Source organism: Schistocerca serialis, chromosome 5 (genome assembly GCF_023864345.2).
Source record: "Schistocerca serialis cubense isolate TAMUIC-IGC-003099 chromosome 5, iqSchSeri2.2, whole genome shotgun sequence".
NCBI classification, from domain to species: Eukaryota; Metazoa; Arthropoda; class Insecta; order Orthoptera; family Acrididae; genus Schistocerca; species Schistocerca serialis.
In genome coordinates, this window is record NC_064642.1 from 82,639,201 (window position 1) to 82,652,906 (window position 13,706).

The 13,706-nt window shown below is 44.3% G+C and overlaps 1 protein-coding gene across 1 annotated transcript; it reads left to right on the top strand.

The window, feature by feature from the left end:
* The first annotated feature begins 233 nt into the window (after positions 1–233).
* Positions 234–13,067, top strand: LOC126481400 (acanthoscurrin-2-like). Its single transcript, XM_050105130.1, has 4 exons — positions 234–251; positions 3,513–3,564; positions 10,091–10,537; positions 12,837–13,067. Exons 1-4 carry the CDS (start codon positions 246–248, stop codon positions 12,848–12,850), a joined length of 519 nt encoding a protein of 172 aa, XP_049961087.1. The 5' UTR covers positions 234–245; the 3' UTR covers positions 12,851–13,067.
* Positions 13,068–13,706: the final 639 nt, after the last annotated feature.

A 13,706-nucleotide genomic window follows, 5' to 3' on the forward strand; every position in this document is an offset into this window, starting at 1 on the left:
TGGCGAAAAGTGCTCGGCGGGCAGGAGGATCGACCTGGCGCTGACCCGCGAGCCGGCGCGTCTGCAGTGCCCGCGGCGTCGTGGCCCGCCGAGAGCGAGAGTGCGTGGAGGGGGAGGGGGGGGGGGGAAGCTCCACTGTGCACCTTCACTTTTCATTCAGGGGTCCGCGGCTGCTCTCTCCGGCGCCTATAAAAGCGCCGCCAGCCGCTGGCAGAGGCACGAGTCCCATCACAACAGACGCAGACATGAAGGTAAGCATCAGCCGCTGTGGCTGAGCGGGGTAGCGGTTTTCGACATTCGTAGTTCGAAGCCCGGCTGCGTGCGATCGCTAACTACACCTACGGAGGGTACTGTACCCTGTTCCTTTTCGGTTTCTGGATAGGGCGAGTAATACTGTAAGCTTCAATGTTTCTCTCATCTCCTCGTCGTGATAATTTCGTGAGACTTATGCGGGACAAAGTAACACATTGTCCGTCTCTTCTTGGAACGTACCAACTCGGTATTAGTGTGCTGTCACCGCCAGACACCACACTTGCCTTTAAAACGGCCGCGGTCCGTTAGTATACGTCGGACCCGCGTGTCGCCACTATGAGTGATTGCAGACCGAGCGCCGCCACAAGGCAGGTCTAGTCTAGTCAGACTCCCTAGCACTCGCCCCAGTTGGGCAGCCGACTTTGCTAACGATGGTTCACTGTCTACATACGCTCTCATTTACAGAGACGACAGCTTAGCATAGCCTTCAGCTACGTCATTTGCTACGACCTAGCAAGGCGCCATGTTCTTCAAAAATGTATTCTGATCTGATAATATTGTGAATCATGTACCGTCAAGAGCGACGTTCATCATTAATTAGTGTCAAAATAATTACGTCCGCTTTCTGAATTCTAATTCCTTGTCATGTTCCAGACCTCACGTCAGTATAGTCCTTCCCTCCTCACGCCAGCCTGCGTGAGGTAAAAAACGCGTGCATTTCGGCCTCCTCTGGTAACACGGTGCTGGCTCTTCTGCCAACACAACGATTACATAGTAAAGTTCCCTATCAATATCCGCCACTGGAGTTTGTTGAACATGTCCGTTCATGCTAACTAAACGATTCCTTTACGAAACGGGTCTGTCCTAGTTGTATTTTCTCTATCTGTTCCCACAACTCCGTCCACTGAGACTCCGCGACTGGGGAAGAATCCGCGGACTATTGTTTTGTAAATCACATCTTTCTTGGATGTACTACGTTCCCCTAAGATTCTTCCAATGAACCTCAATCTGACATAATCGTTATCCTACGACTAGTTTTAAATGTTCATTTCACTTTAGGTACCTAAGAGCAGCTATTTCAAGATGTTTTACCGTACGTACTGTTTACAGTAATTTGCTGTTAATAAAATGACGGAAAAGTAATGGATCACGTTTCCTATTCGTCCACAATACGTCACTTATATTAACAGTCAGTGTCAGCTTCAAGATTCTGCACTAGTCGTCGATCACCCGGAGGTCTTCCTGTATTTCACTTATATATATATATATATATATATATATATATATATATATATATATATATATATATATAGGGTGAGTCACCTAACATTACCGCTGGATATATTTCGTAAACCACATCAAATACTGACGAATCGATTCCACAGACCGAACGTGAGGAGAGGGGCTAGTGTAATTGGTTAATACAAACCATAAAAAAATGCGCGGAAGTACGTTGTTTAACACAAACCTACGTTTTTTTAAATGGAACCCCGTTAGTTTTGTTAGCACATCTGAACATATAAACAAATACGTAATCAGTGCCGTTTGTTGCATAGTAAAATGTTAATTACATCCGGAAATATTGTAACCTAAAGTTGACGCTCGAATACCACTCCTCCGCTGTTCGATCGTGTGTATCGGAGAGCACCGAATTACGTAGGGATCCAAAGGGAACGGTGATGGACCTTAGGTACAGAAGAGACTGGAACAGCACATTACGTCCACATGCTAACACCTTTTTATTGGTCTTTTTCACTGACGCACATGTACATTACCATGAGGGGTGAGGTACACGTACACACGTGGTATCCGTTTTCAATTACGGAGTGGAATAGAGTGTGTCCCGACATGTCAGGCCAATACATGTTCAATGTGGTGGCCATCATTTGCTGCACACAATTGCAATCTCTGGCGTAATGAATGTCGTACACGCCGCAGTACATCTGGTGTAATGTCGCCGCAGGCTGCCACAATTCGTTGTTTCATATTCTCTGGGGTTGTAGGCACATCACGGTACACATTCTCCTTTAACATACCCCACAGAAAGAAGTCCAGAGGTGTAAGATCAGGAGAACGGGCTGCCCAATTTATGCGTCCTCCACGTCCTATGAAACGCCCGTCGAACATCCTGTCAAGGGTCAGCCTAGTGTTAATTGCGGAATGTGCAGGTGCACCATCATGCTGATACCACATACGTCGACGCGTTTCCAGTGGGACATTTTCGAGTAACGTTGGCAGATCATTCTGTAGAAACGCGATGTATGTTGCAGCTGTTTGGGCCCCTGCAATGAAGTGAGGACCAATGAGGTGGTCGCCAATGATTCCGCACCATACATTTGCAGTCCACGGTCGCTGTCGCTCTACCTGTCTGAGCCAGCGCGGATTGTCCACGGACCAGTAATGAATGTTCCGTAGAATCACTGCCCCGTGGTTTGTGAAACACGCTTCATCGGTAAACAGGTAGAACTGCAACGCATTCTCTGTTAATGCCCATTGACAGAATTGCACTCGATGATTAAAGTCATCACCATGTAATTGCTGATGTAGCGACACATGAAACGGGTGAAAGCGGTGACGATGCAGTATGCGCATGACATTACTTTGACTCAGTCCACCGGCCCTCGCAATGTCCCGTGTACTCATGTGTGGTTTCATGGCAACAGCAGCTAACACACCAACTGCACCTGCTTCTCCTGTGACGGGCCTGTTACGGACCCGTTTGCGTGCTACGACCATACCTGTTGCATACAGTTGGCGGTAGATGTTTTGCAATGTGCGGCACGTTGGATGCTCTCTGTCCGGGTACCGTTCCGTATACACCCTGCAGTCTTCAGCTGCATTTCGTCGACACTCGTTATAGATGAGCATCATCTCCACCTTTTCAGAGTTCGAATACACCATGGTCACAGTTCCTACAACACTACACTATCACAGACGTCTGGTAACACGGTGTACTACAGTTGGTCTGCGTGCGGAGACGAATGCAGATCTTGTATCTGTACAAGTTGTAGAAAACTTTTCGCTCCTTGTAATGATATCCGTGCCTTTAAAATTTGAAAGAATATGTTTCGACCATATTTGTCAAAAGCTGTTTCAACATTTACTGTGTTCCCTTTAGTCCTTTTTGAAGGCAAATGATTTATCAACACACGCACAAATGTTAATAATTGCTATTGTCATAGTAACGAAAATGGTGAGTTTTCGGCAGACAGCCACATCTGTGATCTGAGACTGAGAGATTGTTGTGCTGTTTGTTTCAGGGGCTGTGTGTGGCAGCGCTGGTCCTTGTGATCAGCTCCGAGGCGCTGGGAGGTGAGTACTGCAGTTCGTGTACGCGTGCGTGTTTTGTGTTCGATCTGCATCTTGTGCACAGCTCGAGGCGCTATGTGGTTTGTGTGATCAAGTATTAGAAATGGTCTAACAGATGTCTGATCTGTCACAGAGTTCGGTCGCCAAATTGGGTGGACATTGAATTGTTCGTTTCGTAGGTACTTCTCCATCAGAAATGAGCGTTTCTGCAGCTGCTCGTAGTAGGCTGTGCTGATGTGTTGTTGATGTGGTTGATGTGTTGCAGAAGAGATGGGGTTGTGTGCAGCTTTTGACACTGGGATTGGTGATATAGTGTGTTGTGATGGGTCCTGGTGAGGGGCAGGGGGGGGGGGGGGGAGGAAGAGAAGGAAGGATAGCGTGTAGATTTTCCTATGTATACGAAAACTGTTGTCAGTATCTAAATGAACGGAAGTAGTCTGCCCCCCACTGAATCGACACAGTATGTCGAATGCAAAATTGATGTATGATTAACACTGCAATTGCACATGAGTTGGCTAGTAATGTTTGTGATTATGGATTCTAGCTGCAATCATTAGTTATATCGTCTTCTGAAGGGGCCAGAACTGACAGTCATGGTGAAGATAAATATATGGGAAACGGGCATACTTCTACGACATTCCAACAGTTTGCAGCTCATCGAATTTTTACAAGAGTAAACAATACGTACCATCCCTGACACAATACATATGCGAGTTGTCGAAGAGAATTACTTTACGTCTCAAACTGAAGAAACATATGACTCTTCCCCAAACTTTATGTTGGACGCTCACATTATCGCGTAATCACACTTTCAAGCAGAACTATCTGCTCTCCTTTGTAACGGCGATTTCTAACGGCTGCTTGGTGACGTGCGAGTCGGACAAGGAGGTTTGAATCTCTGTGTTGGAATATTTTGTCGTCGCCAATATTCGTCCGGTAAATGGAGGTTCCTGTATAATTTTTTTTTTTTCATGACCCATTCGATAAACTCGGCGGCCTCCAAGGTGCCATTCGCGAGAAGTAGGCTAAGCGCTGGCATCAGGTTTCACGCTTCTTACTTATGTATACAACACAGAAATGACATCAGAGTATACACACACCCATTCCAGACATCCAAACTCAACAGATACATGTAAGACACGATTCCTTTTACCGCAAGTAAGGGATCATTGTGTGCCAAGGAAACAGACACTTCACCTTCTCCTCGTCTTCTCGCTGTCAACAATGCCATACGTTACTTTCTTTTACTTGACGCCTATTTTAATACACTGAGGTGTGTTGTAAGACGCACACGCTATGTCTTTATCTAATTTTGTGCCTTTGAAACATTCTTGCGCTCAACTGGAAAATTAATCACAATTATGCTAGCTTTCCGTCAGACTCTTTCACTGTTGTATGATTCTGGTCTGCCACTTTGTCCTTTCCAAGATATTTAATCGATTATAAATGTTAACAGTTGAATATTAATTCCTATTTTGCTGTCTCTGAGTAGATTACGGTATCGCCAATAATCGGGATTGATGTACGGGACTCCAACTTGAAGAAAAACTGCAGTTTAACTCACTTAGGACCTTTACATTATTTTCGAACGAATGGTTTCAAATATTCAAATAGTGTAATCACATGATTGCGAAAATTAGTCTTCGGGCTATGCCACTAGATTCCATAAGGGATTTGTAGCATCATTGTCTGTATAAAAATGCGTGTTTAGACAGGTAGGAAAATATTCTTCCTTAGGAAGTATGACAGGAAACAGATGCCAGATTATTAATCTCTGGGAAGGAAAATGTGGCGTATCAATGGATGAAACTCGTTGTTCGATACAGATGTACGAACTATAGTTCTTTAGCCGTATTAGAAAGCTGCTGCGTAAGCCAATAATATCTCACTGAATTAAACGATATAGAATGATCCTTATTTAACAAATTCTGAATCAAACTAAAATGAACGCCAGGTAAACATTGCTAGAAGCCTTCAATGACTTCGAAACTAAAATTTTATCCTCATATCTGATGAAAATCATTAGAATTTTTAATTTTACGGTGTTTCGGTAAAGGGATAGTTTCACTTGTTTATGAATGAAATAAATAAAGACAGAGAGAAGGCTAAAACACTGACTTCCAAACAGTGTCACTTCGTGAGATTGCAGTACGGTTTTTCCTTTTAAGAATCATACGAACACCGAAGTTACACCATGTTGATAGATGATTGCGAAGAAGGAAATCATGCAAAATTGTTCGACAGACGAAAGATAACTGGGCCTGATATGATAGCTTTACCATTTTACATAGACTATGTGAAATAATTTACTCCCCACCTAGTACCTGTTTATTTTTTGGTTCAGTCAGTGACAGAATTCGTGGTACTCGTCATATGCTAGGTGAACAGTTTTATTGTCTGTTACATAACATAAGAAGCTAGCAGCTGCGGTGCTACCAACATACTGTCAACACACATGTGACTGTAGAGGACCTTACACGAAACAAAAAAGTGAAATGCCAGCGCCACCGAAGTCATGAGCTAAGAAAAACGAATTTGAAGCAAAAATGCTTTAAGAAAAGCCCACTGTTTTCTGTCAGAAAACATGGGAGGAACGTCGCAACCAGTAATATAAATGTTCTTCCGATTCACGTTTTTTGTAGGATGTGATGCGTGTGTCGTAAGCGGATGTGCCAGCTGATCCCCAATTTTATTTTGGCACTGCGTTTTGTGCTCTTGACTGTTGACACATGCTTTTCAACATCTCTTTCTGCGTAGTTTCAGTGAATGGAGGTAGTAATACGACTTATGACGCTGTTCAGTCAAATTTCTTGACTGGGTTCATGATGCCTACGTAACATGGAATGACGGGTAGCAAACTATCGTCATTAACACTGCAAGCTGGGCTAGACTGGTCACATCAGAGTGAGGAGTTGGACGTTCGGTGGTCGCTAAAGCTGCAAGCAGGTAACGTGAGCATTGGGTGTGAGATATGGGGTTGTCTAGTTCCGTATCTAATAAAGTCAACCAGTCACTTCGTGAGTTAACAAAATTATTGAGAAACCAATACTAACGTGTTCGTGAATCTTAGAGCATCCGTTCCACTTCGCAGAGACGACAGTTGCTGATCCCATAGCGTGTTCGGCCTTTCGCGACCAGAGGCATTTATCTTCCCGCCGACAGGACCCGGCAGCCTTCCTAAAAGAGGGAAAAGAAAAATCGTTGGAGTGCAGCAGTGTGGGAGGGGGATGGGATGAGCGCTCTCTCGTGAGAGACGGTAGATACCCGGATACGCGGGTTGTAGGGTGGGAGATAGGGGCGGTGGAGGGAAGAGAGCTTAAAGCTCCGCTCCTGCGCTTTTACCCGCACTTTAATGAAAATTGATTGCCTGATCGGGTTAGCCGACCTTTTAAGCTTTCAAGACGCATCGAGCCGGAGGAAGGGGTCGGTATTCGACACGTCCCTATTATCGCTCAGGCCCTCGTAGGCGCATGCGCAGCGGCGCGCAGACGGGCACTTTCACTGGACACGGCGCATCACGATCATTCCCGAGACTAGAGTTCACCCGCGTCCCGCTGTTCAAAGCCAGTCGGGCCCCTAGCTGTGTCCGCTCCCAGAGGAGACTGCAGATGATTTCACGCGTATTGTCTCGGTTGCAGACGTCGTTTCCTGCTTCATAATGCTGAAGCAATGTTTCGACCAATTTATCAGCAGCCATCTTCAGGTAAACATAGCGAGTAATAAGTTTGAAGAATAGTTGTTAAGCTGCTATCTGTACGAGGGGGTGGCTTGTTATTGATTTCAACAGGCCTCTAACTAGCGCAGCAGCACCCAATAGTGGAAATTTTTCTTTGCAAAATTATTCGGTATCAGAATATCAAGTCTACACCAGGATCTTACCGTAATAAGAATATGTCGATCTGTGATGTATGTGAAGAACATCAAATTTAAACCGATAATTTTTTATAATGGGAAATTGAATGAAAAACTACTTAAACATTGCAGGTGGTAACGTAAATAATCATTAAAGCAGTTAATCTATGAAATGAGAAACGATCACGACAAAATTGTAAATCTAACGCCCACTTTCGCAGCCGTGATCACTAACGCACGCTGTAGAATGACGTATTACTCGGAAACAAGCCTCTTGGTGGTGGAAGAAATTTTCACCTCCGGTATTTGACCAGCAAAGGTAGGATAGGTGGTAGCGTAGTTCCTGAACACGAGACTTCGAATCAATGCCATTGGTTACATGCCACTACTGATACTGTGACAGTTAGCCGTCGACTGCGGACATCAAGCTTCTCGGTTTACTTGCTGTAGTTCGAGAAAAATTAATTACTTTTTAGAAAGGCATTCAGAAAACGTGTTTACCCTCCGAAGTGCAGCCACAACTGGGAAAGTCCATAAATCCTGAATTTTACACTGCACGGCAGAAAGGAGCTTAATATGGTCATTCACAGGGTATCGTTCCCCTTCATGGACCTTCCTCACATTTATTTCGCAAAGAACATAAACTGGATCAAACTGCGGACTCCATCTTAACCTGGTGATCGAGCGATGTGAGAAATGTTTTTTCATTCATCGTGATCTATTTTCTTATGTTTGTTACCAATAGCGTTATATCGGGTAACTGTCCGACCTAAACGCACATCATCAGTGAACGTCTTCTTTGTAGAAGACTGTGGGAGGAGAGGGGAATTCCGTGACACACCGACGGCAAAACCGCAGTTTTCTCGGCTAAGGGTCACATAAGAAGTCTCACACTACTTTGGGTACAGAGCTCCAACGAGCCACATAGTTGTTGCTAGAAAAAACTGTTACATTTGTGAATTAACTCGCAATAGTGCTGCACATGATTACATTTGACGCCTCAAAACTCGGCTGCTAACCTGTAAAGATAATATTGCGAATTGCTGACCCGTCAAAAATAAGTTGCAGTTTCTTACAGCACTACTTCTCGGGATTAAAGTGTCTTTGCATTCTTTTAGTACCTCCTTCAGGCAGCTTGTATAAAATTCGTTCGGTAAATCGATTACTATCAGTTGCACAGATTTTAGACTCGCAAGTTTCCTTCCGCATCCATGCTGCAGAACCATCATTGAGGTGTGTGGGAGAAAATTCATCCGGTAGCACTGCCATTTCCATCATTTTCTGTTTAATTCGCTGACGACTGTAGGGAAACCCCCGTAAGAGCTCAGATTTCTCTAATGTTCCTTTCATGCTAATTTCGAGAGTTGTACATAGGAGTCAGTTTTATATGGCACGTCTGTTTCCGGGAACGCGCACTCTCGCTATTTTAATACTGAACATCCCCGTGGTGCGCAATGCTACTAAACTTTGATGAGCATCTTTCTAATTCTCTCGCACCAACTAAAGCATTCGGTGACGTAGCGCACCGCTCTTCTCTGTATCATGTATATGTGGAACCTAGTAATGGCATCAGAATAATGGGCAATGCTCAAAATTCGAATTAGTTAGTTCTCCCAAGTGCCAAGTGTGGATGTCTTTAGCAGTCGAAACGTATCTGTTCTCAAGTTTCACTTCATTCTACCTTCTCGGCCCTGTTTTTATAGAATCCCTTTATAGTCATCCTATCACGCATGCGGTTATAGCATCCATAGCAGACTATTGTCTGTCCTTCTCTCTTTGAGATCTAATATCCACGTTCTTCTCGGCCACTTACTTTCATTAATCCTCAGGGAGAAACCGTACAGAAGTAGATGTTCCTTTCAATAGAGTCTACATCAGTATAGTTCCCTATGGTGTCATTTAGCACATATTTGACGCTAGAATTGGCACTTCCTCCAGTTGTCCGCCTAGAGGACGGGAATAATCTTTCGCTTTTTTTTTACCACTCTTGATGTGACACATTTAAGAGTCTTAAAATGTTGCGACCATTCAAGAGGTCTTAAAATGTGAAAATTTGAATCTTGAAGTTCAAAGGCCTGATATAATCCTGCGGTTCATTTGTCAGACTTCTCCAATAGCGTCATTATGTTACGAAGCTACAGGACAAAACTTAACCTCTCAATAACTGTGCAATGTTGTACAGGAATCCAGAGGAGAAGAAACTGAAAGCATTTGAAGTCTCGTGGTACCGAAGAATGGCAAAAATAACGCGGATAGACAAAGTACAAAGTGAGAAAGGAAAGAAGTATACGGCAGAAAGCTGTCACAAGAGGGGGCAGGTTAATGGGACATCTAGGAATAGCTAACGTGTGCCTGACAGAAGCAGGTGAAGGGAAAATAGTAGCGAAGATATCGCTAGAATATCCCAGAAATATTTTAGAAGGTGTAGAACTTAGGAAAAAATACAAAGACTAGGACAATACGGGAAAAGATGGATAGTATGAAAACAATCAAAATGATTACTTAAACAAAACAGGTAGAAAATATTAGAATTGGTTCTATTCATGGGATAGGAATGTTACAGTACTGTATAAACTCGAAGGCTTCTTTCCATTCTTAGTGGTACACGACAGATCACTTAAATACAATTTAAGCTGTTGGTTCTTCGTTGTTACAACCTTCTGTTTTCTTGCTACAGGGTATATCAGCAGCGGAGGCGGCGGCGGCTGGAGAGGTGGTGGCGGCGGAGGTTATGGAGGGGGTGGTTTTGGCGGGGGCAGTTTCGGCGGGGGCGGTTACAGTAAGGGAGGTGGTGGCTTCGGAGGAGGTGGCTTCGGAGGAGGTGGCTACGGAGGCGGTGGACACGGAGGCGGCGGCGGCTTCGGAGGCGGCGGTGGCGGCGGCCCCACCATCATCAAGATCATCAAGCTGAGCGGAGGCGGTGGCGGCGGAGGCTACGGAGGTGGTGGTGGTTTCGGAGGGGGCGGCAAGGGAGGCTTCGGAGGCGGTGGCTTCGGAGGCGGAGGCTACGGAGGCGGCGGCGGCGGATACGGAGGCGGCGGACACGGGGGTGGCGGCGGATGGAGGGTCAGCAGCGGTGGCTGGTCCGGCGGCGGCGGCGGATGGAACGGCGGCGGCGGCGGCGGCGGTAAGTTGCCGGCTCCACCACAGTTCGTCAGTAACATTTCATCAACATCGCCACATAAACTCCGCAAACGTTCTTCCAGTGCTTCGCCGATGGGACTTGTAACATTGATAATCCCAGTCTGCCATATGTAATGCCTGCATAGAGCCACACTTTGTGTTAGAAAAGCGTTCAGTACTGGATCACACCATTGACCACGAACCGAGATTCCATAGTACGGAGTCTCTTCTCGAACATGTGACTGAATCGAGGCATTACGTTATACTGGACTACAAAAAATCCACAGGCGCGAACAAAACATCGGATGTCACTCAACGAAGAGTTTTCAAAGTACAAATTCATCAGAGAGGATCAGCAGCACTACAATACTTTGAAAATAATTGCACTTAGGCTCGTGAATGGCAGCCCTTTTCTAATGCGGATAAATGTGGACTAATGCACAAAACGAAGGTAAAAAAATCTGTAGTAGGTAGTTACAAGATCAGTGGTGAACTACTTGAACGCATCACATCGTGTTACCGTTCAGGGAAAATAGAAGAGATATGAGATAAGACGACCGTGTAAAATAAATTTTCGGAAAGGCAAATGTAAGGCTTGTTGAAAGGGGTCTGAAAGAAAGTAATGCATTTGTAAAGAAAGTCGCACCATGAATCTAGTGTCTTGTTCCAGTGTTTGGAGTCCGTGTACGGTAGGCAAGATATATAGAAGTCGAATGAATTAAGAGACGTTTTGCTAAGACTATCCAATATTTATACAGCTAATACGAAATTGTAACAGAACTAATCGTCGAGCTTAAACCGGAATCCTTTGGAAGAAAGACGGAGTAGTTCTTGGAAAACCGTGTTGGGTAGATTTAGACAAACTGTATTTAATGATGACTGTGCGACAATTATGCTGTCACGAACGTATATCACGCTGAGTGATGTTAAGAAAACGATCAGAGGTAATAGGGCGCGTACAGAGGTACTTAATCCGTCTTTTCTACTTCATCCAGAATAGAATAGGAAAAAAATCTATAGTGTTAGTGCATGTACCGTCCGCTATGCGCCGTACGGCAGAAGTAAATGTCTGCGATAAAAATAATTTCTGTACGTTATCCTTGTGGTTTGTATGTGAGATGCTGGATCTATGATAGTACAGGGTTTCACTAGAACAAAGTACTTAGGTTATGCCGACCTTTTACTGCCGTAGCAGTGCGCCTATCAATCACGCCTATTTGAGGATGGGCCAGCACACTGAAGCGATACACTAGAATGTGTTGCAGTGATATTGTGTCTGATATTCTTGATAGAAGGATCGCATTAAGAATTCTCACAGCAAATCTGAGTAATCTATTGATTTCATACTTTCGAACTCTTTTATATCACTTTACAGCATCACTTCTAGATATTTTAAAGCTGTGGCTAGATCTAACGTTCACTACTCATAGTGTTACATGAAAACTTCGGGTTCCTTCATTTACAAAACTCTAAATGTTTGTTATTCGTCTCGGAATCATGCTATCATCAACTTCATTTGAAGCTGTGCAAGTAAATGTGTCGTGTTTCAGTGCTTATTGAAAGCCTTCTGAAACTACTTAGTTTCGGCGGTTTGTGTACCGGAATAGCTTCTTATTTATTAAAATATCTCCTTAGCTGGTCCCGTGAATCTAAAAGTTGCCGACATTCCCCACGACGTACGAACTTTGGGCAGCCAATCAAGGACTGAACCCTACATCACTCCTAAAAGCTACACTACTGTACAGCGACACTACTTAGCAGTTGTGATGAGACAGCAGAACGCTAGCAACAAGGTGTTTCATGAACCTTTATTATATCCTTGTTTCTTCACCTTTGCTCCTCGATCCACACACATTCTAAAGAAATCATTTAATCCAGACGCTGCTGAAAACAATTCACATTCCGATTACTGTGCCTTAACGCCTGGAGAGCTAAATAATGTGTGTGTATTTGTGTGTGTGTGTGTGTGTTTATATACCACCGCTGCGTCAAATGTCTGATAGGTCATACGCGATAAAGGAACGCATGTAGCGATTCAGTGTCCGAACACAACAGCTGCATAAGTCTGCTACGGGAGAGCAACGACTACGGTAGTTTGCTACACTTTAACGTTACACCTCTTTGATGATATTGCCAATGCACCGACGTGCATAAAAGCACGTGTTTAATTGTCCAGTGGATAACAGCTGAAAGCCACTTTTCTTGTAATTTACAGTCTTCCCGTAAAACAGAGAGGCATGAAGGTGTGGGTTACTTATCGAATGTGTAAAATCCATTGGTGACTGTCTTTCGGTTTGCAGGTGGTTGGTGGTAATGAGCTGCTTTAACGCGGCGCCGACGCGTCCCGAGAAGAGCCGAGCTCCACCGAAGAGCTGCACGACACTCGCCGAAGCCGAGTCCCGTTATCCACCCTCCGGCGACGAGACACGTCGGACGTCGTCTTGTACATTGCGTAAATCGTTTCAAAATTCTGTACACTTTGTATTCTGGCAATATATGTTACATTAAAATTTTGTACCACCATTTCTAAATCTGACTTTTTCTGTGCGAGAACCCAGTGCCCTGTAGCAGAACATTCTGTGTCAACGTGGAATGCACGAGCTTAATAGAGCAAGTCTATTACATGTCCTGAAAATCAATTGTAACAATACTAAAATGATTTATAAATAGTAAGTTTTAAAAAAATGGTTCAAATGGCTCTGAACGCTACGGGACTTAACATCTATGGTCATCAGTCCCCTAGGACTTAGAACTACTTAAATCTCACTAACATAAGGATATCACACAACACCCAGTCATCACGAGGCAGAGAAAAATACAAGTTTACAACGATATCAAAAAACAGTTTGGCGAGGGCGCCAACTGGATGCACAGTAAACTAAATAAAGAGAAGACAATTAATAATTTGCTGTGCTGGCACATGGCACAGAGCCATGGGCATTAAATTCGAATAGCGGTTTAGAGAGCTAGGGTTACTCAGCAAGAAGCGAGGAGATGCTTGTTGAGAATTAGTGTTAGAGACTGAATTTAGGGACTCTGAGTCTTTAACACACAGCTGAACATGGCCTAATGAGGCAATATTACGTATTCATAATCTCAATACAATGACAGCAGTAGATAGCACAGCAACATCATGGTGCACATTTGGCGACACGTAACCCTCAGACGCA

What these genes read in the sequence shown, in the direction of transcription:
- LOC126481400 (XM_050105130.1), top strand. An exon ending in CAGCTCCGAGGCGCTGGGAG is followed by an intron (nt 3,565 to 10,090) that starts GTGAGTACTGCA and finishes TTCTTGCTACAG; the next exon opens with GGTATATCAGCAGCGGAGGC.